The sequence below is a fragment of the Phyllostomus discolor genome, chromosome 12 (genome assembly GCF_004126475.2).
Source record: "Phyllostomus discolor isolate MPI-MPIP mPhyDis1 chromosome 12, mPhyDis1.pri.v3, whole genome shotgun sequence".
Taxonomy (NCBI): domain Eukaryota; kingdom Metazoa; phylum Chordata; class Mammalia; order Chiroptera; family Phyllostomidae; genus Phyllostomus; species Phyllostomus discolor.
The window spans coordinates 30,181,255-30,206,760 of record NC_040914.2 but is presented as its reverse complement, the minus strand read 5'-3'; the positions used below and the strand labels follow the sequence as shown (position 1 = coordinate 30,206,760).

General features: G+C 41.0%; 3 protein-coding genes and 1 pseudogene across 8 annotated transcripts in view; 3 read left to right on the top strand and 1 right to left on the bottom strand.

Moving 5' to 3' along the window:
• Positions 1–25,506, top strand: part of LOC114511072 (zinc finger protein 530-like) — a 568,693-nt gene that overhangs the window by 17,749 nt on the left and 525,438 nt on the right. The gene's annotated exons all lie outside the window — the stretch shown is intronic.
• Positions 1,230–10,065, top strand: LOC118497791 (zinc finger protein 501-like). The gene is made up of 2 exons (XM_036013452.1): positions 1,230–2,008; positions 6,979–10,065. The coding sequence occupies exons 1-2, from the start codon at positions 1,996–1,998 to the stop codon at positions 8,448–8,450; spliced, it is 1,485 nt and encodes a 494-aa protein (XP_035869345.1). The 5' UTR covers positions 1,230–1,995; the 3' UTR covers positions 8,451–10,065.
• Positions 13,799–14,538, bottom strand: LOC114511564 (annotated as a pseudogene).
• The window catches only part of LOC114511580 (zinc finger protein 883-like), a 36,608-nt gene continuing 29,190 nt past the window's right edge, over positions 18,089–25,506 (top strand). The window contains exons 1-2 of one of the 4 annotated variants that reach the window (XM_036013378.1): positions 18,089–19,102; positions 21,730–21,856. In XM_036013378.1, the coding sequence (XP_035869271.1) occupies positions 18,551–19,102; positions 21,730–21,856 (679 nt within the window). In that variant the 5' untranslated portion in view covers positions 18,089–18,550. The other 3 variants (XM_028529929.2, XM_036013382.1, XM_036013380.1) reach the window with 3 other exon arrangements.

The following is a 25,506-nucleotide window of genomic DNA, read 5'->3' as shown; positions in this document are numbered from 1 at the left end:
GGTATGAACATAAGAGACATTCAAACTATAGAGACTTTTTGAAATGTTGATCTGAACAGAACTGATGGCAGTTTCCAGGGAAAAAAATCTCATCAGAGTATGAAAGTGCTTCAGAAAATGGCAGTTTTACCGCTTATTTTATACATCAGAATAAAAAAGGTAGACATACAAGTTTGGAAGTTGAAATCATTTGGGGAATGGGTTAGCAAGGTGGGAGAAGACAAAGCAGGAAAATCCCTGATGTTAAATAAAAGGTAAAAATAAATGGACACAAACTGTTACACATTACTGAGTATAAGATAGTTATTTTTTAATGAATTAACATGACAATAACATTGAGGGGTTTTTTGGTCTCTGCTCTCATGCAGTGTTTGTGCCCTGAGGGGTAAGAAAAAAGAAAATTATTATGACATTCCAAAAGTATGTTAGCAAAGGTGCAAAAATGTAAAGATGGGCTCAGTTAAGGTAAAAATTCACCTTCCTCAGGGAAGATAGAGGTCTAAGTCATGACTATTTGCCATGACTTGCTTTTAGTTACAAAGTTTTAATTTCCGACCATATATAATAATCTTTTCTGTCTCTCAGTTTGTAAGGACATTATGGGGGACTCCCCTAGACTGGTCAGGGTTTTATGTGCCCCTTTCCTTTTTTTTTTTTTTTTTTTTTTTGGTCCACACAGGCCCCCAGTGTAAGCAGTTGAGAGAAGTTATCTGGGAAGGGACACCTGCACCTACAAATGCTTGAAGATGCCACAGAGCTGGGAATAGGTACCTCAGGTCGACTGTGTTAGACACAAGGCACAGGGAGGAATCTTGTAAAGTGGTCCTGGGTATGTATTAGGGAGATAATGGGATATTTGCATAAGAGAAAGGAGTTGGTCTCTCCTGGGTTTAATACGCTCCATCTGGCTACACAGTGGAGAATAGAGTATGGGGATTAATGGAGAAGACAGGGGGCCCTGGACCTGGAGAGTTCTCTGATCCAGAGGAGAGCTGATAGATCCAAGCTGGGTCTCAGAGGTAGGAGAAAAGGTTGAATTCTTCATCCAACCTTTTATTGTATTTTTATTGTGTTTTTTTCTCATTACCATTTATCTTCTCATACCTTCTTCCACCTCCATTATCCCCCTCCCCTTTAAAGTTTAAAGAAGTATATTTTAAGATTTTGCAGTTGCAGAAAGAAAGGAAGGGGTCCAAACCCACCCCAGCATTTTTGGTCCTAGGAGCTAAAGCAGTGGAGACTCCGTCCATTGGGTTGTGGAAGCTGGTGGTAGGTTAATTCTCTTGGGGAATATCAGAAGGTTCTTTCAGTTTACACTTTTATCAGTTACAAACAGCAATGAGTGGAAACCTCTTGTGAGCAGCTCACATGGGTCTGAATCTGGAAAGGTCAAGGATGGAGTCATGCAAAAGTGGTGGCTCTTTTTATGCAGTGGGGTGAAGGGGGCAGAGCTGAGGGAGTGAACCTGGGTGTGAAGCTATGACGCAGGGAGAGATCACACAGTGTGTGCACAGCTAGAGGAAGTGTGAGTGGATGGCTTACATTCTTGGTGTTTGGAATTAAGGGTGAAGCCTAAGACCATTTATGGCTGGGTTTGGAGGCCTGATCTGGGAGACTCAGTGGACTTGTTTAGCAGGAAGAATGAGGCCCTGCAGGCAGGGCCCTGAGTTTAGATAGCATTTATCTGCCCCACTATCTCTTATCCTGCCTGCCTTTGCTCAGGACAATGTGAGAGGTGAATGAGACTGTGATGAGACAGCAGGCAGACCAACTGCTGCTGTCTTCCCTGATGGGGGGATGTTCTGTAAGGAATTCACTGTGGGGAACAGTAGGATTTTGGGTCTTAGACTGTTCCAGATTCATTTGTATTAATTCTGATAGGTTTTTGTGACATTTGAAGACATCGCTGTGTATCTGTCCAGGACAGAATGGTTCCTTCTGGATGAGGCTCAGAGACATGTGTTCCTCAGTATTGTGCTGGAGAACTATGCTCTTATGTCATTGCTGGGTAAGATCCTGATTCTCCCTGCACACTTTTCTTTGCCTTGCCTGCATACCCCTTCCTCAGGATTGCAGTTTGCTTCTTGTTTCCTAAGCTCTAAGGGTCCTGACCAGTCATGTACCCAGGGAGAGATGCACAGCAGCATTGGGTCTTAGGCTGGCCCCTGATCATGTCTGCAGGGGTGTGGGGTTTTTTTTTTGTTCATTGTCTCAAATATTAATAAACTAACAGTTTCAAAAAAAAAGACCCTCCATCTCACCAGTGAGGCTTTGCATGTCCCCCGTGCCCTCCATTCCTCAGAGTTTGCTCTGTTCTCCCATGTGGATTGCAGGAACTATTCACTTCCCCAGTATGCTGGGTGGATCCTGGACTGGCAGGGCTGGTTTGCTTGCACTGCCCCCTACTCTCCCTGCTGCCCCCATACCTGCTGTACAGAACTCTCATAGGGAAGGATTTGACCTCAGTAGTATTGCCAGAAGCCAAATAGATTTCACATTGATTAGTAAGGAAAAGCATTTTTTATATTCTTGAACATTTCTACAAGTGTATATATTTTTTGTGCTCATGCAAAGTATTTGTATGGATTGTTAGAGAAAGAAGGAAGGGAGAAGGAGAAATATCAATGTGGGAGTAGCATGGATTGGTTTCCACCTGTACGTGCGTGTAATGGGATCTAACCCCAACCTGTGTTTGTGCCCTGCCCAAGAATCAAGCCCACAACCTTTCGGTGTATGTGGGACAGTGCTCTAACAGAGCCACTTGGCCAGGGGTGGATAAAATGCTGTGTATACGTTTATCAACCCTGTTTCCTCAACAGTGTTTTCAAACTTCAATAATTCCTTATTGCTTTAGAAATGGATGATATACCCATTGTTGGAAGGTGAACATCCAAGTTGTCTAGTAGTGTTGGCTTGCGTTTTCCCCTTTCAGATCTCATATTGTTTGCTTATGTACTTAGGTGTTCTATTGTTGGGCACGTAGAATTTACAGTTGCTATCCTCCCCACTCTCTTTGGTGTTATTTGCATGGAATGTTTTTTATATCTCTTTATTTTCAGCTTACTTGTGTCCATAAAGATTTAGTGAGTCTCGTGGAAGCAGCATATGTCATATCTTGGGGAATTCTGTTTTCTTTTTGGAGCACAGGCTTCAATTTATTTATATATTCATGTATTTAGTTACTCTCTTATTTTTCTTATTAAATACAATTGACATGCATTGTATTAGTTTCATAATTATACATTATATAACTAAGTGATCATCTCCATAAATCTGATTCTATGTGACACCATACATAATCAGTAGAATGTTAATTGACTATTTCCTAGACTGTACTTTACATCCAATTGAGTATTCTGAAATTGTCTGTACTTTTTAATCTCTTCACCTTTTTCACCCATCATGAGGATTTTTATAAGTGTTTATTGAGCCAAACTGATGACAATAAACAGGGCACAGATCTCAAATGGTTTTGTGTCTTGTGTTTTTTATCCCTTTACCCACTCATATCTTTAATTGGAGAATTTCTGGAGGAACCTACTGTTGCCACCTTGTCATGTTCTCTGCCTCTTTTGTAGTTCCTTTTGTCTTTCCCTTTTGCTGTATTTTTTTTCTTTTTCCTTTTATTTTCTTTTTTTTAAAGATTTTATTTATTTTTAGAGAGAGGAGAATGGAGGGAGAAAGAGAGGGAGAAACTTCAATGTGTGGTTGCTTCTCATGCGCTCCCAAATGGGGACCTGGTCCATAACCCAGGCATGTGCCCTGACTGGGAATCAAACTGGTGACCCTTTGGTTTACAGGTCAGCACTCAATCCACTGAGCCACACTAGCCAGTTCTTTTTTGTTGTTTTTGAGATTTGATTTCTTTCTTTTTTGTGCATCCATTTTCACAGGATTGTGGTTGTGGTTTGTTTTTTATTAGACTTACATGTAACTCATTTTCTTAACAGTTCATTGTACCCTGAAAACAGCTTCACTGCATTCAAAAAATTCTACTCTGTGACTCTCTGTCACACTACCCCTTTACATGTTTTGATTTCATAGTTTACTTCTTTCTATATTGTGTACCTATTCACAAATATTGTCACATTGTTATCCTTAATCTACTTTGTCCTGTACAATAGAGCTCAATAAAGTATATCTGCATATGAACTGTCTTAGTATTGTGACCCTGATGACATCCTGGCTTTACCAGAGAGTTTTACATTTTCCCACGGTTTCCTGCTTCTATGTAGTACGCATTTATTTCAGCTCAGAGATCTTTTTTATTCCAGCATTTGTAGTAAGTCAGGATGAGTGGAAATTAACATCTTCATCTTTTGTGTCTGGGAAAGTTTTTTTGCTTGTTAAAGTGAGGATGAGGTTTTTTGGAATAAAACATTGTGCTTTGCAGATGTTTTCTTTTAGTGTTTTGAATATATCATTTGACATTCTCCAAGTCTGCAAGGTTCCTTTTTTTTTCTTTTTTTAAAATATTTTATTTATTTATTTTTAGAGAGAGAAGGGAAGGAGAAAGAGAGAGAGAAACATCAATGTGTGGTTGCTGGGGGTCATGGCCTGCAACCCAGGCATGTACCCTGACTGGGAATCGAACCTGCGACACTTTGGTTCGCAGCCTGCGCTCAATCCACTGAGCTATGCCAGCCAGGGCAAGGTTTCTTCAGAGAAAAATATTGCTGTCTTATGGGAGTGTTGTCCTTAACATGACAAGTTTCTATCGTCCTTGGTCTTTTCAAATTTTTTTTCTCTTTTTATTTTTGACACTTTTATTATCATATGTTGTGCTGAAATCCTGTTTGCATTGAATGTGTACAGGGACCTGGGAGGATGTTAAACATGGCTGTTCAAATTTGTTTTTCATATTTTGAAGTCAATCTGTAGTTCATTTCTTAAAACCAATTCTGTATGCTTGTCTTTCCCCTCATGTTTATCTATCTGTCATTTTCTCCTTTTGGCCCCTCCAAATTTGCATTTGGGACTCCCATAATGCAAATACGCGTTATCTCTGTGGTGTTCCAAAATTCACCAGCGCTGCCCTACATTTTTTTTTACATGGAGGATTTTAAATCACTTGCCTCTGAGGTGATGTCCTTGTCTGCTTTTGAAACTCGTTTGCATTTTTCATTTTATTCATTGTATTCTCCAACTTCAAATTTCTTTTTCATCCTTTTTATGATTTCTGTTTCACCGATCCCCATGTTTTGTTTCCATGTGTGTCTGTTCATTATGTTTAGTTCCAAGTATATTCATTTGTACCTGACTGAAATTTTAGAAATGATCATTAAAATTATTTTTGTCAATATATATATCTCCATAATTTGGCTTAATTCACTTTAACACTGTGATGTTTCTTTTGTGATTTTTTTTCATATTTCCCTTTGTCTGAGTGTTGATGTCTGATATTTGATGAAGAGTTACTTTTTTGGCTTTCTGGACCCAGTTCTGTTTAGAGGAATAGTTTTATCTGCATATGCATACATGGGTGCTTGCTAGGTGGTGTGTTGTGTTTTGGGCTGATGAGAAGCTTCATATCCCATTCTTCTTGCTGCCCTATGACCAAGATCAGCATTGTGAATATTAAAGGGGTCCTCAGTGGCCAGGGCTGTGGTATTCTAAATATTTAGCGATCTCTTGGAGGCTTGTAACACAAAACAGGCTAGTAGAGTCAATGGTAGCACATGTACAGTGTGTCCGAGAAACTCTTACCCTTTTCTTTTGAATCTATCCCTGTTCACTGAGCCAGTCTTTCTTGCTATCGTTTTGTGCAACTCCTTGTGTTAGGTTCCACCTTGTAGCTCCTTGAAATACCTGGTCTCTTAAGCCTCTTCCCATTTCATGAAGGAATGCTATTTAACATGGATAATTGTCTAATTATTCTTGAAGGGGGTTGAATATTTGTATTTTTTATTCTGCCACCTTGCTGTGGCCACTGACACTTAGTACAGAGTTGGTCTACAACAGTGCTGGTTATTCACCTCTTCTGCTTTCTCTTTGGAGTTGCATCATCAATTTTCCACCTGATAGCTCCAAGAGGAGGGATGGGAACAGTCCTTTGTGTATTACAACAGGGACAGGCATCCAGCCTTGACAGAGTAGTGTCACAGGGGATCTTACTTGGTGAATGGCAGTTGGGGAAAATTTGATTCCAAGGCTTGGTTAAAACATAATGAGGGCCCTGGCTGGTGTAGCTCAGTGGATTGAGCGCGGGCTGGGAACCAAAGTGTCCCAGGTTCGATTCCCAGCCAGGGTACATTCCTGGGTTGCAGGCCATAACCCCCAGCAACCGCACATTGATGTTTCTCTCTCTCTCTCTCCCTCCCTTTCTTCTCTCTCTAAAAATAAATAAATAAAATCTTAAAAAAAAAACATAATGAGGAATATGATCTCTTTAACTGAAGTTGCTCACCATTACCTGTGGCCACACTTGAATGCACTTGTCCTTTTCCAGTGTTGGCACATTTCTAGTTTGATAATTGTAATAATTTTCCTTTATACTCTTGATTTCTAGCCATGGGTAATTTCTGCCACTCTAACCTCTACACCACAACCCTTTCTCTGAGGACTCTTTTTTGTGTGCTCTCCCCTTTTGATCAATGCCTGTTGAAACTTGAAGTGTGCTCATATTTCTATACAAAACTTAGACAGCATCTGCATTCCTGTGGTTGATTTTCATGGTTTGTGGCACATTCATATCCACTACACAGCCTTAAAACAGAACTAGGAAGGGTTTTGCAGGCAGCCCATATGACAGGAATAACTTCTAAAGCCAGCTTCTCTTCCTTAGGTTCCCCTGCATCCTGGTGTCCTTTAGTTAATGAGTTCCCCATATTTCAACACTGAGGGGCTTTTCTTGAGACTCTCATTTGTCTTGAAATCAGCATATAAAATCATGCCAGATGTAACTGATGCAAATCAGTGATGAGAAAACCTGATCCCTATAGGTCAGTATGTACTTCACTAGCATTTGTTTTTCTTCAGGTTGCTGCTGTGGAGCAGAGGATGGGGAGGCACCCATTGAAGAGAATGTTTCTGTAAGAGTCTCAAGGGCTATGAATCTGAAGTCAGCACTGTCTTCCCAGAAGAACCACCCATGTGAAAGTTGTGGGTGTGTCTTGAGACAAATTTTCTTCTCCATTGACCAGCAGGGAACCCAACAGGTCCCAACACTGCTGAGGTGTGGGGCATGTGCAAAACCATTTTATTTCAGTGCACAGAGTCACCAGCTCCAGGAGCAGGACACGACAAAGAATTGTTTCATCAGCAGTGTGGACAGGGTCTCGCTTGCAAAGAGCTGCAATTCCCATGTGTTGTGGAAGGCTCGTAGCTCTAGTCAGGATGAAAAATGCTTCCTCATCAATTCTGGACATCATGAGCCACTGGCTGCTTACGCCATGCACAGGACAAAGGAAATCTCTAAGTCTGGGATGACTTTTCAAACTACAAAATATTACACAGCAGGAGAATGCAATAAAGCTATTGGCTGTGATGACACACTCATTGAGGACCAGAGCTTCCTTACTGGAAGACAGTGTTTTCTGTGTTGTGAATGTGGGAAGTCTTTTACCAGGATTTCTGCCCTCCATGTTCATAAGAGAGTTCATACTGGAGAAAGGCCTTATAAGTGCGGAGAATGTGGGAAATCTTTCAGTGGTAGCTCTGGTCTTGGTTATCATAAGAAAGTTCACACTGGAGAAAGGCCTTATAAGTGCAGGGAATGTGGGAAATCTTTCAGCAGTAGCTCAGGTCTTGGTCATCATCAGAAAGTTCACACTGGGGAAAGGCCTTATGAATGCACTGAATGTGGGAAATCATTTAAGCGAAAAGATTCCTTTAATTCTCATCAGAGAGTTCACACCGGAGAAAGGCCTTACAAGTGTGGTGAATGTGGGAAAAATTTCAGCAGTAGCTCAGGTCTTGGTCATCATCAGAAAGTTCACACTGGAGAAAGGCCTTATGAGTGCACTGAATGTGGGAAATCGTTTAAGCAAAAAGATTCCCTTAATTCTCATCAGAGAATTCACAGTGGAGAAAGGCCTTATAAGTGTGGTGATTGTAGTAGATCTTTTAGCCGTAGCTGTGACCTCCGTAAACATCACAGAGTTCACACTGGTGAAAGGCCTTATGAGTGTGGTGAATGTGGGAAATCTTTTACTCGTAGCTCTTCCCTCCGTATTCATCACAGAGTCCACACAGGAGAAAGACCATATAATTGCGGTGAATGTGGGAAATCTTTTACCCATAGCTTTCTTCTTCATCGTCATCAGAAAGTTCACACTGAAGAAAGCCCTTATAAGTGTGGTGAATGTGGAAAGTCTTTTAGTAGTGGCTCTGACCTTTATGTACATCACAGAGTACACACTGGGGAAAGGCCTTATGAGTGCAGTGAACATACAAAATCTTGTACCAGTAGCTCTGCCCTCCATTTTCATCAAGGTGTTCACACTGGATAAAGGACTGATTACTGCACTAAATGAGGAAATCCTTTATATGTTCCAGTAACCTCCATTACTACCACAGAGTTCTCACCAAAGAAATGCTTATGAATGTGGTGAAAGTGGAAAATCTTTTATCTGTTGCATTAACTATCATGTTATTAAAGACTACACACAGTTCAAAGTTTTATGTCTGTATGGCATATGGGAGATGTTTTATCAGTAATCTTCATTTTCCTTGGAGACTTCCTTTTGGAGAAAGGTCTCATGAGTACAGTGAAAGTAGGAAATCCTTTTTCTGTAGCATTCCCCTCAGTTGTCATCAGAGAGTTACCTGGAGAATGGCCTTATGCCTGCAGTGAATTTGGGAAGTGTTTTTCCTGTATTAGTGATTTCCACTAGTATGAATAAACTCTATTTATGCTGTCAAATATGCAATTTGTCAACAAAATTGAGTTTGTTGAAATGCAATTTGAGTGTTGAGAGTATGAGAAATGTTTGCACTGTAGCCATTCTCTTTATTGCCATTAGAGAATTTACAATGTCTAAGTTCTTATAAGTTAAGGAAATTTGGGAAATCTTTTATTATGTATTCATTGCCTTTTTTATCTTCTGAAAATTCACACAGGTAAAATCTTTTCATATACAGGCAATATGAGAATTTTTTCTGTAGTACAATCCTCCATTATATTCCCAGTTTCACTCTGGAGAATGTCCTTATGAGTGCAGGGAATGTGGGAAAATGTTTTTTGATTGTTTCTCCTTTCTTATCAGAGTTTACATAGGAGATAGGTCTTATGATGACATGAAATGTGGCAAATATTTCACCTCATATCCATAGGCATGTTAACCAGAGTCCACAGTGGCGAAAGGATTCAAGAGTGAAGCAAACTAGGGAAATCTTTAGCCATAAGATGTTGAACAGTTCTCACTCGGTAAAAGGGTATTTTTTAGGAAATGTTTATTTGTTATCTTCATAGTAATGACACTGAAGAAAACTTTCTGAAAATGTCTGAGTTTAATTTTATATATTCACACTATGGGGATGTCTCAGAAGTTTAATGTTTACATTTTGATGTTAACTAACAAAGTACGTTCTAAACTAATCATGCCTTGATGCGTTCTTACTTATAGTGTATGAGGGTTACATTCTTCCACTCTAACAAAGTCTTGACTTGTTTATTTTTATAATTTTAGCTCTTTCTATGTATTTGTCACGCTGTTTTTGTTGTTCTAGTTGCATTTCTGTAATAATCTATGGTGTGTATTTTTCAGGAGTGTATGTAAATTGGATATGTTTTTAGTATATTCTGTGCTCACATACTTTACCTATTCTTTTATAATTTAGGGCTACTCTCCTTAGAAAATAGGAGAATGAAACAACAAAGATATATGCTGTAGTGTCATCCATTTTAATTCTTTGAATAATAAATAATTTTTGTTTCATGGAATAATAGTTTTTATGGAGAAATTGTTTTAGTAGTGAAAATATATTCAGATTATTTCTATTCTTTTTTTGCTGTATAGCATATGTAGGGACATACGTATACTTTAAAAAATAATCTACATTCTTTACACACTTCACTGCTTTTGTAAATTCAATCATTAAGTAGTATAATAATTTTGCTTCTAAGTTTTCAGTCCTTTTGGTTGTCTTTCATCTGGGGTTTGCTGGACTCCAGTAGGACTTGAAGGTGCACCAGGTGGTATGAGGATCAATGGGTATTAGTCAAGCCTGAAAGCCCTCCCAGAAGCCAAAGACAAGAAAACAGTGTTTAGATTCCCCATATCTTGGCCATGCAACCTGAGTTTAAATCTTAGATTATTGATCATAGTTGTTATTACAGGAAAGTGATTCACTGTATAGGCCTCAGTATTTTCCTGTGTAAATAGAAATAAAAACACCCTTCCTCTGGATTGAATGGTACAGTGGGTTGAATGTTGTCCCACAACCCAAAAGGTCATGTGTTCAATTCTTGGTCAGGGCATATGCTTGTTTTTTGGTCCAGTTCCCAAGTTAGGGAACTAGGGGAGTGGGAAAGGCAAACAATTAATATTTTTGCACTTCAATATTTCTCTCCCTCTCTTTCTCCTTTCCTTACTGATATGGACCTCGGCTCATGGGGTCCACCACATTGTGGATGAGGCACAAGAAATTCACATGGACTACTGAGTTCTGTAGAAGAAAAGGGCAAGCATGGCTTCTCTCTCAAGAGGAGAAAAAGCCTCAGCCCTTGCCTTGATAGGCCTTTATTGCTTTTCTGGGCACATTACATGATGGTCCTCATTTACTATGCACAGGTTTGCTTTAGGTGGTTACCTTTTACAGAAAACAAATGAGATGCTGCTGCTAATCACATCACAGAAGGAGGATATTTGCAATGCAAAGGGAAAAGTGGTTGAACTGGTTACACTTCATACTGGGGAGGTTTAGCACAGACTTTAGGAAGTTATAGTAAGCACTTGCTGCCTCAATTCAGGGTGACGGAGTTTTAGCAAAAGCAAAGTGGCCTAGGTACATTGCAGGCCTGATTCCCCATGGGAGAACCTACCTGTGGGTGTGGGTGCTATGCATCTCTGAGTGGGAGCTGGGCTCACGCCAAGCAGAAAGGTCTTTTATACCTTACCCTCTCTAAAATTTAGAGAATAAAAATAGTTTTAAGAAAGAGCAGCCTCCATCCCTGAATGAAAATTTTCCAGGGCTTACGTTTTGATAAATTTTATTTTTTTAATCCTAACTGCACCCTGGGAGTCGGTAACTGTTCATGTATTTCTGGGGAAAATAGGAGGAGAAGAGGAATGGGTTTTTTCAAGGTCACAGGACAGACAACTGTCAGATTTCAGTGGCTGGATTCGAACATGGGAGTCTGGCTCCAGAGGTGGGGGCAATCTCTATCATAGCATATTAGGCCCTCAGCACAAGGCAAGGAGGACAGCAAAGGCCAGGGACATTAGAAACTCAGCTAGCTGCTATTTTCATTGTTTTATCATACAATTTCTGCATTTTCCGATATCTTAGAGTGTTTAACACCTGCCTCACAGATTTTATGGGGACCTTAGCTGTCATTTCCAGTGGTCTCTCCAAGGGAAACTACTTGAGCCTTAGCTGCATTTCGCCTACCTCCTTTTTGAGCTTAGTGCACAGCTCACACTAATGAGACCCCAGTGATTCATGGCTGAATCTTTCTGCACATTCTCTTATTTTTTTCAATGATGGGCTAGCATATTATCCACTGTGGTGAATATTATGCACTCCATTTGACCCTTCAGCTGGTTTTTATATATGCTGCTGATATGCACCTTCTAGCATTGAGAACAGCTGGACAGGATACTGGAATATATTCAAAAGTGATACTGGAGACCTATAGTATGTTATCTGCTTAGTGGAGTGTTCATTTCTTCTTCATATAGGAAGAAGATCCTGTCCTCTTGATACTGTACCCCATGTATGTCCAATCTGTGGCCTGTGGGCCACATGCAACTCAGGACGGCTGTGAAAGCAGGCAACACAGAATCATAAATTTACTTAAAACATTATGAGAATGTTTTTGTGATTATCTGTTGCAATGTATTTAATGTATGGCCCAAGACAACTCTTCTTCTTTCAGAGTAGACCAGAGACGCCAAATGGTTGGACACCCTTGCTACTCTGTGAAGTACTGGCTGGATGAAGAAACAGGGCTCACTATGTTTTCCCTGCAGTCTTGACCATGTTCAGCAACCACATCCCCCTTTCCAACCTCCCCATGTCTGCACCAGAGATATTTCTGTAGACACTTTGTCCTTTCGAACAAAGTGAGATTCTTTTCCTGATTCCTCAAGAAAGGCAAGTCAGCCGGATCAGATTGGGAGTATGTCTGCTCGGCCTTATTAGCATTGTTATGGCTGATTGCTTTTTCAGAGAACAGGATGAGTGTGCATCATCCATGGTGATGTTTGCAACCTGATCTTATGATATGCTCCTAACAACACAATCCATTTTTTTTAAAAAGATTTTATTTATTTATTTTTAGAGAGAAGGGAAGTGAAGTGAAGAAGAAAGAGTTGGAGACAAATATCAATGTGTGTTTGCCTCTCACACACCCCCAAATGGGGACCTGACCTGCAACCCAGACATGTGCCCTGACTGGGAATCAAACCAGTGATCCTTTGGTTCACAGACCCATTCTCAATCCACTGAGCTACACAAGTCAAGTCATAACACAATGCATTTAAAGGCACCAGATGGCATGCATGGACAGGGTCTGAACATTTTCCTTCCCCTTGTTGTTTCCTTTTCACTGTTGTCAGTAGAATGACTTGGATTAGTGCTGAATCTCAAAAGCCCTTCTAAGTGTTTCTGAGTATCTAGTTTCAACATGGAGCAGCCCTCAGCAGCCCATGTAAGTTACCTGGGACTTCAGCGTTATTTTGATGTCATTGCATTTCCATGGTATCCTATCATTAGTCATAAGTCACACTGATTTCCCCAAGTATTGAAGAGGTACAAGTACACTTTTTAGGATTCAGTGTATACAAGAAAAATTGAGTAGGTAATGTTCCAGAGAATATTAACCGTGGGTCCAGCTATGTCCCCCAAGAGGAGAGATTAGGTGTTAGGACATTTGTACGTACAGTTCAATCTCCTCCTATTGAACTCTATGATCATTTTGTAGACCTTAGCTTTAACTTTATTTACATGATTGTTTATATTGCTACCTGTAGTTTACAACCTTTTATTGACATGTTTTTCAAGTGTGTGCTAGTGTCTTTAAATTCTACAGTAAGTTTGTATTTTTACATATATTTTATCAATTATTTTTTACAGTTGTTACTATTATTCTCCTTTGACCCACTGTGTCCAGTACCCTTCCATCCAACAATCCCCATACCTTATCTCATGTCCATGGGTCATGCATATAAGTTCTTTTGCTTCTCTATTTTCTATACTATTCTTAACCTCTCCCTGTCTATATTGTACCTACAAATTATGCTTTTGAATCCCTACATGGTTCCCTGCTTTTTGCTTCTTCCTCCTGCCATCTGATAACCCTCCAAATTATCTCCATATCTATGATTCTGTTCCTGTTCTGGTTGTTTTTTAATTTTATTTTGATTCTGATTCAGTTGTTGATAGTTCTGAATTTGTTGCATTTCTAATATTCATAGTTTTGATTTTTCTTCAAACACTTCATGTAATATGGGATTCAAGGTGATGAACTCTTGTAGCTTTACTCTGTGTGGGAAGCACTTTATCAGTCCTTCTATTTAAATGATAGCTTTGCTGGATAGAGTAATCTAGGTTATAGGTCCTTGCTTTTCATCACTTTGAATACTTCTTGCCAGTTTCTTCTTGCCTGCAAATCTTGTTCTCAGAAATCAGCTGATTGTCTTTTGGGTACTCTTTGTAGGTACTCTTTGCTTTTTCTCTGCTGCTTTTAGATCTCTCCCTTTATCTTTAACATTTGGCATTTTAATAGTGATGTGTTTTGGTGTGTCTTCTGTGGGTCCAACTTGTTTGGGACTCCATGGACTTCCTGGATTTCTATGTCTATTGCCTTCACAAACTAAGGATGTTTTCTTCTATTATCTTTTCAAATAAATTTTCACGTGTGTGTGTGTGTGTACTATTTATTAACAATCAAGGACTGTAGACTTATTTCTTCTTGGGTACACCCACAGTACGACCCCAGCAGCTTGTGGTCTTGGTGTGTTGGTTTCAAACACAAAGACCCCAGAAGTAGCGCAACCCTCTGTGGGCTGAATTTTCTCAGCTGCTCTGGGTCTTCATAGAGCTTATTATCCAGACCATTGTTCAGGACCTGGCTGTATTTTCCATCCTTTACACCCTTCTGTACGTTCAAGAACCAGTCTGGAATCTTGTACTAAGGTGGGTTCTGCATAATGGTAATCACCCATCCACTTCATCCTCTATGAGCTCTCCTGCCCTCTTGGTGAGGTTGATGTCTGCTTTCCTCAACCCCACATGAGCATATCTTTGCCCCACACCCTTAATTGCAGTGATGGCAAAGGCTATTTTCCATCGTGCATCAGTATAGGTGTTGAGTACTCACAAGCTGTGTTGGAATTTCTCAGGAATCACTAGAGACATGGCTACAGCAGTGTATAGGCCTCCTGTGGAGGGTCTCAACTGATTTTTCACTTTCTTGCTCTTTCTCTTCTCCTTTGGGCATCCCTATTAGTTGGATGTTTGCATGTTTGGAGATGTCTTAGAGACTTCTTATACTCTCTTTGTTCTTTTGAATTCTGGTTTCTTTTTCATGTTCTGGTTGGATATTTATTTCTTCCTTGTGTCCAAATCCTTGACTTGAATCCCGGCTCTCTTTCCTGCACTGTTGGTTCCCTGTTGGCTTTTCTTGATTTCACTTAGTGTAGCCATCATCTCTTCCTTTATGTTATTGCTGCACTCAGTGAGTTCTTTAGCATCCTGATTAGCAATGTATTGAAGTCTGCATCTGCCAGGTTGGTTATTTCCATTTCATTTAGTTGTTTTTCTGGGGTTTTGTTCTGTTCTTTCACTTGGGCCATAATTCTTTGTCTCTCCTCAATTTTTCAGCCTCCCTGTGTGTGTTTCTGTGTATCAGGTGGCACTGCTTTGAATCCCTGTAAAAGGCACCTGTTGGGATGAATGTGGCTTCTTTAAATCCTTGATTGTGGGACTTCCATACAGCTTGATTTTCTGAGAGTTGAGGTTTTTATTTGTTTTGAGATATAGTTGTGATTCTTTTTGGGATGGCTGAGAAGTGAGGCATGTCTACTTAGACTCCATCTTGAGCAGAAGTCTCATTAGTTCTTTATTGCTTACTATCTCCCTATTTTTGATAGGCGAATATTTGAGTTGTTTGCTATTGTTGTGTTGTATTTTCTGACTTCAGATCTTATATTGTTTTCTTAATATACTTAGATGTCTGTGGTTGGATGCATAGTAATGCAAATTTTTATCCTCTTGATGAATTGACTCCTTTTTCATTTGATGATCACCTTTTTCTCTTGTGACAGTGTGTTTGGTTGTCTTCTTGTGTGATACAATTTTAGCTTGTCCTGCTGTCTTTGTTTTTATCTGTATGGAATATGTTTTACATTGCTTTATTTTCAAGCTGTTTTTGTCCATAAGCTTTTTTTAAGTTATTTTATTTCTTCTTATAGAGAGGGGACAGCAGGGAGAAACAGGGAGAGAAACATTGATGTGCAAGAGAATTATTGATTGGTTGCCTCTTGCACACACCCCATGGTGATCTGGCCCACAACCCAAGCATGGACCAGGATTCAGATATGGTGCTCAACACAGTGATCCACACCAGCTGTTGCGAGAAGTAGTTTTATCTCCATATGGATAGAAGAGTCCTAGTTAGCTAATGTGTTTTGAGCCGAATATAAGTTTCAATTGATATTCTTCTTGCTGCCCCAGGAGCTCAAGTCAGAAATCTGAAGATTATAGGGCCCTAGTGGGGGGAGCTGATGTCCAAATATTAAGTGACCTTTTTTGGTGTCTTTGATGGTAAATATTGCTGGAGATATCCTTCATAAATGATGTTGTAGCGAAGGGCATTCCTTTTCATATCCTTGTTGACAAACTCTGCAGGTTACTTTGAGATGAAACTTGTGGGAAGTTGCAGATATTACTGAGAATCCTGAAATTCTCAGACACAGTGGTTGCTATGGTCACTCACACAACAAGCATCTAGAGTCTAGGGTAGCACATGCACAGTGGCTTGGTGTGGAAACTGGCATCCTTGTCTTTTGAATCGAACCATCTTTGCTAAGCCAGTCCACCCTGCAATTCTTTCTGTTTAGTCCTTTTATAATCCACTTATGGCTTTAAAAAAAAAACTGGTCTGTTAGCCATTTCCCCCATTCCTCTAGGGATGCTTTTCTTAAAAGATTTTATTTATTTATTTTTAGAGAGAGGGGAAGGAGAAAGAAAGGGAAAGAAACATCAGTGTGTGGTTACCTCTCGTGCACCTCCTCCTGGGGACCTGGCCCATAACCCAGGCATGTGCCCTGGCTGGGAATCGAACCAGCAACTTTTGGCTTCGTAGTCCAGCACTCAGTCCACTAAGCCACACCAGCTAGGGCTCTAGGGATGCTTTTTATCATGAATAATTGTCTAATTATTTTGGAAAGGGTTTGAATATTTGTATTTATTTAGTATGCCATTATTCTTCATCACATAGATGGTTTTCCTCTGGTCTGTTTGTGCTAAGTAGTGCTATGATACGTTATGATATGATATGTTTGTTTTTCATCTCTTGTTTTCTCTCTTATTAAGAGTTCAGTCATCAGTATTTCATGCAATTGCTTAACTGGGAGGGAATTGGAAGAGTAATATGTGTATTACAAGAGGGACATGAATCCAGTCATGACAGGATGGGTTCACAGAAGGTCTGATGTTTGTGAGTGGCATTGGGGAGCATTTGATGCCAGGGCTTTTTAAAACGTAATGAGGAGCCTGTTCTCTTTAACTTTTAATTTTGTTACCTTTACCAGTGGCCACACCTTAATGAATTGGTCCCTTCCCAGTGTTGGCACTTAGCTAATTCGTTAGTTTTTGTTTTTTAAGATTGCACTTAATTATTTTTAGAATGAGGGGATGGGAGGGAGAAAGAGAGGGAAATATCAGTGTGTTGTTGCCTTTTGCATGCACTCTACTGGGGACCTGGCCAGCAACCCAGGCATGTGCCCTAGGGTGGAAATTGAGCCTGGGACTCTTTGGTTAGCAGGCCTGCACTCAATCCACTGAGCCACACCATCCAGGTCCTATTTGTTAGTTTTAATAGGAGTAATTTTCTAATCTGATATCCATCCAGGGCTAAACTCTGCCTCTAACCTCTACACCACAACCATTACTTTGAGGAGTCTTTTTGGTGTGCTCTCCAACTTTGGTCAATGACTGTATCTCTTTGAAGTATGCACATGGTTCTATATGAACCTTGCACAGCATCTGCGGTGTTGAAGTTGACTTTCATGGTTTGGGATGCATTCATATCCTCTACACAGTCTGACGTCAACAGCAGGAAGGCTTTTGTAGGCAGCCATCAGCAGAGGGATAACTTCTGAACCCTCCTCTCTTTCTTGTGTCACATCCAATCCTAGTTGCCTTTGTTTAATGAGGTGCCCATTATTTACAGTCATTAGTGGCCAAGTAATACGCAACCACATCTCAGAGTGGTGTCATTCAGACTCAGTTTCTTGAAACTTGTCACATGGAATTATGCGCTGATGTTACAGATGCACATTTGTGATGAGAAAACCCCCTGTCCTGGCTGGTGTGGCTCAGTGGATTGAGTTCAGGCCTGTGGACCAAAAGGTTGCTGGTTCACTTCCTTGTTCTGGACATGCCTGGGTTGCAGGCCAACTCTCCAGTCAGGGGTGTGTGAGAGGCAACCCACTCATGTTTTTCTTGCACATTGATGTTTCTCTCCCTCCTTTCTCCTCTTTCTGAAAATAAATAAATAGCCCTGGCTGGTGTGGCTCAGTGGCTTAAGTGCTGGCCTTCGAAACAAACAGTCATGGGTTGGATTCCAAGTCAGGGCACATGCCTGGGATGCCTGCCACATCCCCAGTACATGATACATCAGAGGCAATCACACATTGACGTTTCCCTATTTCTCTCCCCCTAACTCTAGAAATAAATAAATAGTTTTAAAAATAAAAATAAATAAATAAAATCTTTCAAAAAGTAAATTTATGTACATTATTATTTTTCACCTAGTGTTAGTGCATATTTAATAGACTACAGTTTGCACTTAGGAACAAACAAATCAGTGTCCCTAGCTTTATTAGTATTCAGTTGGTTGGGCTGGAACTTTACATCCACTTTCTGGGCTGAATTCCTGTAACTGCATGTCTTTGATGAGCTCAGCATGTACTCCATTGTTTGAAAAAAATGTGTAATTCAAGTCAGAGGCATCTGATAAAATCAGTGAGGAATCCAGTCACACTACTACTGCCCAGGCAGAGATAAGACTTCTTGCTGCACGAAGCACAGATGCACTTAAGTGTAAAATTAGTGTATTATTATTACATTCAATTTGCATCGTGGGTCCTCCTGATGCAGGATTGAGAGCATTAGGGACTAGAGCAACGTATGCCAACTGCATTACGCCTGAAGGAGAAACATGCTCCATGGCTTGAATCAAAGATCCAGCCGGCATACCAGACACATCTCCCAAGAAAGTAAGTCCATCGGGCGGCTGAAGAGCGGATTTCGTATTCTCAGGGTATTCTTGGGCTGTAAACCTGCAAATCCGCTCCTGGAGTCAGCTCGGGAAATAGCCTCCCGGCCGGCCGTGGAGTCCAGTCCCCAGCCGTGGACGTTAAAACCTACATTACCCAGAAGGCAGGCAAGGCTGAGTCCATACAGTCTCCCGAAAAGGCATTTCCGTTTGATCACCGCTGTAGGGCGGGACTTCCCTCAGTGTCCTGGCGGACATTTCCTCTTCTCTCAGTTTCCTTATTACCCGGTCAGGGTCTCGTGGTCACAGGATCCAATGGAGAAGGCGCCAGGGTGCTGCTCCCCACGGAGCTGTGAGACCAAGCACGCTGCCCCGGTGTCCGGGGTCAGCGTCGGGACAGAAACCCAAGTACCAGGGACACCCTCCTCACCTGCCGCTCCCGCCACTTTTTTGCCACAAATTCCGATGGCGACCAAGCTGAGGCGCCCGGCTGAGGTGAGTACGTGAGCCCGGACCCTCCGCCCTCAGCCCACCTAGCTTTGCAGCCCGGGTGCGGGGCGCCCTTCACATCCTGCAGCCCCGGCCCCGGCGTCCGGAATCTGAGGCGCTTGTGGGTGACACGCTGTGACGGGGTTGGCGTGGGTGGCCGGCCGAGGTGCCGCCTTCTAAACATGGGCAGGTGTCATTGATCCCGAAAGACCCGCACATCTGGCCTTGCTTGGCCTTACATCTGCTTTAAACAGTCTGAGGCGGAGCCACGTCCTGACTGGGAGGCAGAGGGGTTGCACCTTCATTCTAATGGTCCTGGGAGTCCGGGATGGTCGTGGACAGAGAGACACAGGCTGTGTCATGGCTTTGAAAGCTGTTTAGATTCTTCTGAGATAGAAAACCAACTGGCCTGGGGTGATGAGGACATTGAGGCACAGGAAGGGGAGCCCTTGTCCAAGGTCACACAGAGCAGGTAAGCCACTGCACTTGGCAGAAACTTGGGACTTCACCGGGGCTGGGCTGAGATACAGACCTGCTTAACAGCAGCTGAGGGTGGTTGATTGCTTCTTCCCGCAGGTTCTAAAGTTGAAAATTATTACCAAATTAGAATAAGAAGGAAAGGGTGTCCCAGTCCCTACCTGGTGGTGACATTACTGTGTAGTGTCTAAAGATTCTTCCCTCAGTAATTTTTCAGCTTTCAAATGAGGAGACTCTGGGGATACCCTAATTCTGAGTGCAGGCTCCAGGTACTATCAAGGTGCTCCCATTTCTGGTGTGAATGTAAAAAACATTCAAGCGGTAGACTTTTAAAAATGTTTATTTGAGCCATACTAGGGATGATTTCCAGGAAAAAATCAGTGGAGTGTGAAAATACTTCAGAAAATTGCAGTTTTACCACTTATTTTATACATCGCAGTAAAAAAAGATGTGTTAGTTGGCAAACTGGAATTCATTGGTGATCGGTTAGGTAGGTGGGAGAAAACAAAGCAGGAAAATGTTTGATATTATATAAAAGATAAAAATGAATGGACACAATTCTTTTACATTACTGGGTGTAAGATATTTAACATTTAATGAATAAACACAATAACTGGGGATTTTTGGTCTCAGCTCTCATGCAGTGCTTGTGCAATGAGGGGTAAGAAAAAACGAAATTTCCTGACATTCCAAAGGTGCAAAAATACAAAGATGGGCTCAGTTAAGGTCCAAGTTGACTTTCCTTAGGGGGCATAGAGGCCTAGGACATGACTACTTACTATGACTTGCTTTAGTTAGAAAGTTTTAATTTCAGACCATATGTAGGGGTCTTTTCACTCTCAGTGTGTAAGGCCACCTGGGAGGACTCCTCTAAGCTGGTCAGGTTTAGTGTGTCTCCTGCATCATTGTTTTTTCCACACAGACAGCCACTGTAAGCATTGAAGGCAGGTTATCCAGGAAGGGACACCTGTGCCTACTAATGCTTGGAGATGCCACAGAGCTGGGAATAGGTACCTCAGGTTTCCTTGGTTTGTATTAAACACAAGGCACAAGGGATTCAAAGATCAGACTTGTAAAGTGACCAATTGATAATTAAGGTATCTGTTAAGGAGATCATGGAGTATTTGCATAAGAAAAAGGAGTTGGTCTCTCCTGAGTTAAACAGTCTTTGTCTGGCTGCCTAGTGGAGAACAGAGTATGGGGGTTAATGGAGGAGGCAGGGGGCCTTGGACCTGGGGAGTTCTATGATCCAGAGGAGAGCTGATGGACCTGTGTTGGGCCTCAAGGGTGGGACAAAAGGTTGGATTCTTCATCCATCCTTTAATATTTTTATAGTATTTTTTTCTCATTACCATTTATCTCCCTCATACCTTCTTCCACCTCCAACACCCCCCTCCCCTTTACATTTTTAAAAAAGTATATTTTAAGATTTTGTAGTTTCAGGAAGAAAGGAAAGGGTTCAAAACCACCCCAGCATTTTTTGGTTTTAGCAGCTGAAGCAGTGGAGGCTCCCTCCACTGGGCTGGGGAAGATGGGGGTAGGTTAATTCCTTTTGGCAATATCAGAAGGTTCTTTTGTTTCACACTTTTTTATCAATTACAAAGACCGTGTGGAAACGTCTTGTGAGTAGCTAACACATAGGTCTGAAACCTGTGGAAGGGTTGAGGATGGAGTCACACAAAAGTGGAGTCTCTTTTATGCAGGAGAGTGAAGGGGGCAGAGGTGAGAGAGTGAACTGGGTTGGAAGCTATGAAGCAGGGAGAGATCACACAGTGTGTGCACAGCTACAGGAAGTGATAGCTGATGGCCCTGGGTTCTTGGTGTTTGGAATTAAGGGTGAAGCCTAAGACCATATATGGCTGTGTTTTAGAGGCATGATCTGGGAGACTCAGTGGACTTCTTTAGCAGGAAGAATGTGGCCCTGCAGGTATGGACCTTAGATTAGATGGTATTCATCTGCCCCACTTTCTCTTACCCTGCCTGCCTTTGCTGAGGGCAATGTGAGTGATAATGAGACAGATGGCAGGCAGTTCTGGCGCGAAGCACTGGTGTCTACTCTGAATTAGAGGGCCCATCAAAGGAGTTCAGTGTGGGGAAGAGTAGGAAAAGGGGTCTCAGAAAGATTATTTCAGATTCATTTGTGTTAATTTTGATAGGTTGGTGTGACCTTTGAGGATGTTGCCGTGTATCTCTCCAGGACAGAATGGCTCCTTCTGGATGAGGCTCAGAGACGCCTATACTTTGATGTGATGCTGGAGAACTATACTCTTATATCATCGCTGGGTAAGACACCAACTCTCCCTGTGCACTTTTCTTTGCCTTGCCTGCACACCCCTTCCTCAGGGTTGCACCTTGCTTTTTCTATCCTAAGCTGTAAGGATCCTGACCAGTCTCACATATTCAGGGAGAGATGGACAGCAGCATCTGGTCTTAGGCTGGCCCCTGACCATGTCTGCAGGGGTATTTTCTTTTAGTTGTTGTTGTTCATTGCTCCATATTTTAATAAACTAACTCACAGTTTTTTTAAAAAGCACTCTCCTGCCCTGGCTGGCGTAGCTCAGTGGATTGAGCTCGGGCTGAGAACCAAAGTGTCACAGGTTCGATTCCCAGCCAGGGTACATGCCTGGGTTGCAGGCCATAACCCCCAGCAACCGTACATTGATGTTTCTCTCTCTCTCTCTCTCTCTCCCTCCCTTCCCTCTCTAAAAATAAATAAATAAAATCTTAAAAAAAAAAAAAGCACTCTCCATCTCACCAGTGACCTGTAGTAGGCTTTGCATGTCCCCTGTGCCCTTCATTCCTCAGGGGTTGCTCCATCCTCCTATGTGAATTGCAGGCACTATTCACTTCCCCAGTGTTCTGGGTGGATCCTGGACTGGCAGGGCTGGTTTGCTTGCATTGCCCCCTACTCTCCCTGCTGCCCCTATACCTGCTGTACAGAACCCTCATAGGGAAGGATTTGACCTCAGTAGTATTGCCAGAAGCCAAATAGATTTCACATTGATTAGTAAGAAAAAGCATTTTTTATATTCTCGAACATTTCTACAAGTGTATATATTTTTTGTACTCTCTGCAAAATATTTGTATGGATTGTTAGAGAAAGAAGGAAGGGAGAAGGAGAAATATCAATGTGAGAGTAGCATGGATCAGTTTCCTCCTATACATGCCTATAGGAGGGGATTGAACCTGTAACCTACATTTGTGCCCTGACCAGGAATCAAACCTGCAACCTTTTGGTGTATGTGGGACAATGCTCTAACTAACAGAGCCACTTGGCCAGGGGTGGATAAAATGCTATGCATACATTTATCAACTCTGTTTCCTCAACAGTGTTTTCAGACCGCAATAATTCCTTATTGCTTTAGAAATGGATGATCTACCCATTGTTGGAAGGCGAATATCCAAGTTGTCTAGTAGTGTTGGCTTGCGTTTTCCCCTTTCAGATCTCATATTGTTTGCTTATGTACTTATGTGCTCTATTGTTGGGCATGTAGAATTTACAGTTGTTATTCTCCCCACTGTCTTTGGTGTTATTTGCATGGAATGTTTTTTATATCTCTTTATTTTCAGTGTATTTGTGTCCATAAAGATTTAGTGAGTCTCGTGGAAGCAGCATATGTTGTGTTTTGGAGACTTTTTTGGGGGGACACAAGGTAATCCCAGCTAATCCTTAATTAATTTATTTATTCATGTGTTTATTTAATCTATTTTTTCTTATTTTTAAAGATTGCTGACATACATTATAATATTAGTTTCATGATTAGACATTGTATAACTTACTAAGTGATCATCTCCATAAATCTGATTCCATCTAACACCGTACATAATCAGTAGAATGTTATTGACTCTATTTCCTAGACTGTACTTCACATCCAGTTGAGTGTTCTGTAATTGCCAGTTTGTACTTTTTAATCCCTTTACCTTTTTCACCCATCATGAGAATTTTTATGTGTTTATTTGAGCCAAACTGGTGACAATGGACAGGACGCAATATCTCAAATGCTTTTGTGTCTTGTGTTTTTTATCCCTTCACTCACTCATATCTTCGAAAGGTGTTGCCACATTGTCGTGTTTTCTGCCTTTTTTGTAGTTTCTTTTGCCTTCCATTTTGCTGTATTATTTTTATTTTTCCTTTCCTTTTTTTTTAAAGATTTTACTAATTTATTTTTAGAGAGAGGGGAATGGAGGGAGAAAGAGAAGGAGAAACCTCAGTGTGTGGTTGCCTCTCATATGCTCCCAACTGAGGACCTGGGCCACAACACAGGCATGTGCCCTGACTGGCACTCAATCCACTGAGCCACACCAGCAGTTCTTTTTTGGTTTTTTTTTTTGTTGTTTTTTTTTGAGATCATTTCTTTCTCTTTTGTGTATCCATTTCACAGGATTGTGGTTGTGGTTTGTTTTTTATTAGACTTACATGTAACTCATTTTCTTAACAGTTCATTGTACCCTGAAAACAGCTTCCCTGCATTCAAAAAATTCTACCCTGTGATTCTCTGCCACACTACCCCTTTACATGTTTTGATTTCATAGTTCACCTCTTTCTATATACCTATTCACAAATATTGTCACCATTGTTATTCTTAATCTACTTTATTTGTCCTGTACAATAGAGTTCAATAAAGTATATCCACATATAAACTGTCTTAGTATTGTGACCCTGATGACATCCTGGCTTTACCAGAGAGTTTTACATTTTCCCACAGTTTCCTGCTTCTGTGTAGTATGCATTTATTTCAGCTCAAAGATCTTCCCCCCCTGGCATTTGTAGTAAGTCAGGAGGAGTGGAAATCAATGTCTTCATCTTTTGTGTCTGGGAAAGTTTTTTTGCTTGTTAAAGTAAGGATGAGGTTTTTAAAATAAAGCATTGTGCTTTGCAGATGTTTTCTTTTAGTGTTTTGAATATATCATTTGACATTCTCCAAGTCTGCAAGGTTTCTTCAGAGAAAAATATTGCTGCCTTATGGGAGTGTTGTCCTTATGAGAGGAGTTTCTATTGTGGTCTCCGGTCTTTCAAAAATTTTTTTCACTCTTATTTTTGACACTTTTATTATAATATGTTGTGCTGAAATCCTGTTTGCATTGAATGTGTACAGGGACCTGGGAGAATGTTAAACATGGCTGTTCAAATTTCTTTTTTTTTTAAGTATTTTTTATTATACTATTACAATTTTCCCAATTTTCCCACTTTTCCCCCCATCCTCCCTGCCCCACTAACCCTCCAGAATTCCCCCACTTTAGTTCATGTCCATGGGTTATACCTATTAAGTATTTGAGTCCTCTGTTTCCTATACCCCCCTTTTTTATCTCTCCCCGTCTATTTTATGCCTGCTAACTGTGCTTCTTCTTCCCTGTACCTTCCCCCACATTCCTTCCATCCTGCTCCCCACTGAAATCCCTCCATGTGATGTCCATTTCTCTGATTTTGTTCCTGTTCTGGTTGTTTGCTTAGTTTTTGTTTTCATTGTTTTTCTTTTCTCATAGGTTCAGTTGTTGATAGTTATGAGTTTGTTTTCATTTTACTTTTCATATTTTTTATCTTCTTTTTCTTAGATAAGTCCCTTTAACATTTCATATAATAATGGCTTGGTGATGATGAACTCCTTTAATCTGACCTTATACAGAAAGCACTTTATCTGCCCTTCCATTCTAAATGAAAGTTTTCCTGGATAGTCATCTTGGATGTAGGTCCTTACCTTTCATGACTTCAGCTACTTCTTTCCAGCCCCTTCTTGCCTGCAATGGTCTTTTGAGAAATCAGGTGATAGACTTATGGGCACTCCTTTGTAGGTAATTCCCTCCTTTCGTCTTGCTCCTTTTAGGATTCTCTATATTTAATCTTGGGTAACTTAATGATGATGTGTCTTGGTGTGTTTCTCTTTGAGTTCAACTTCTTTGGGATTCTCTGAGCTTCCTGGAAGTCTATTACCTTT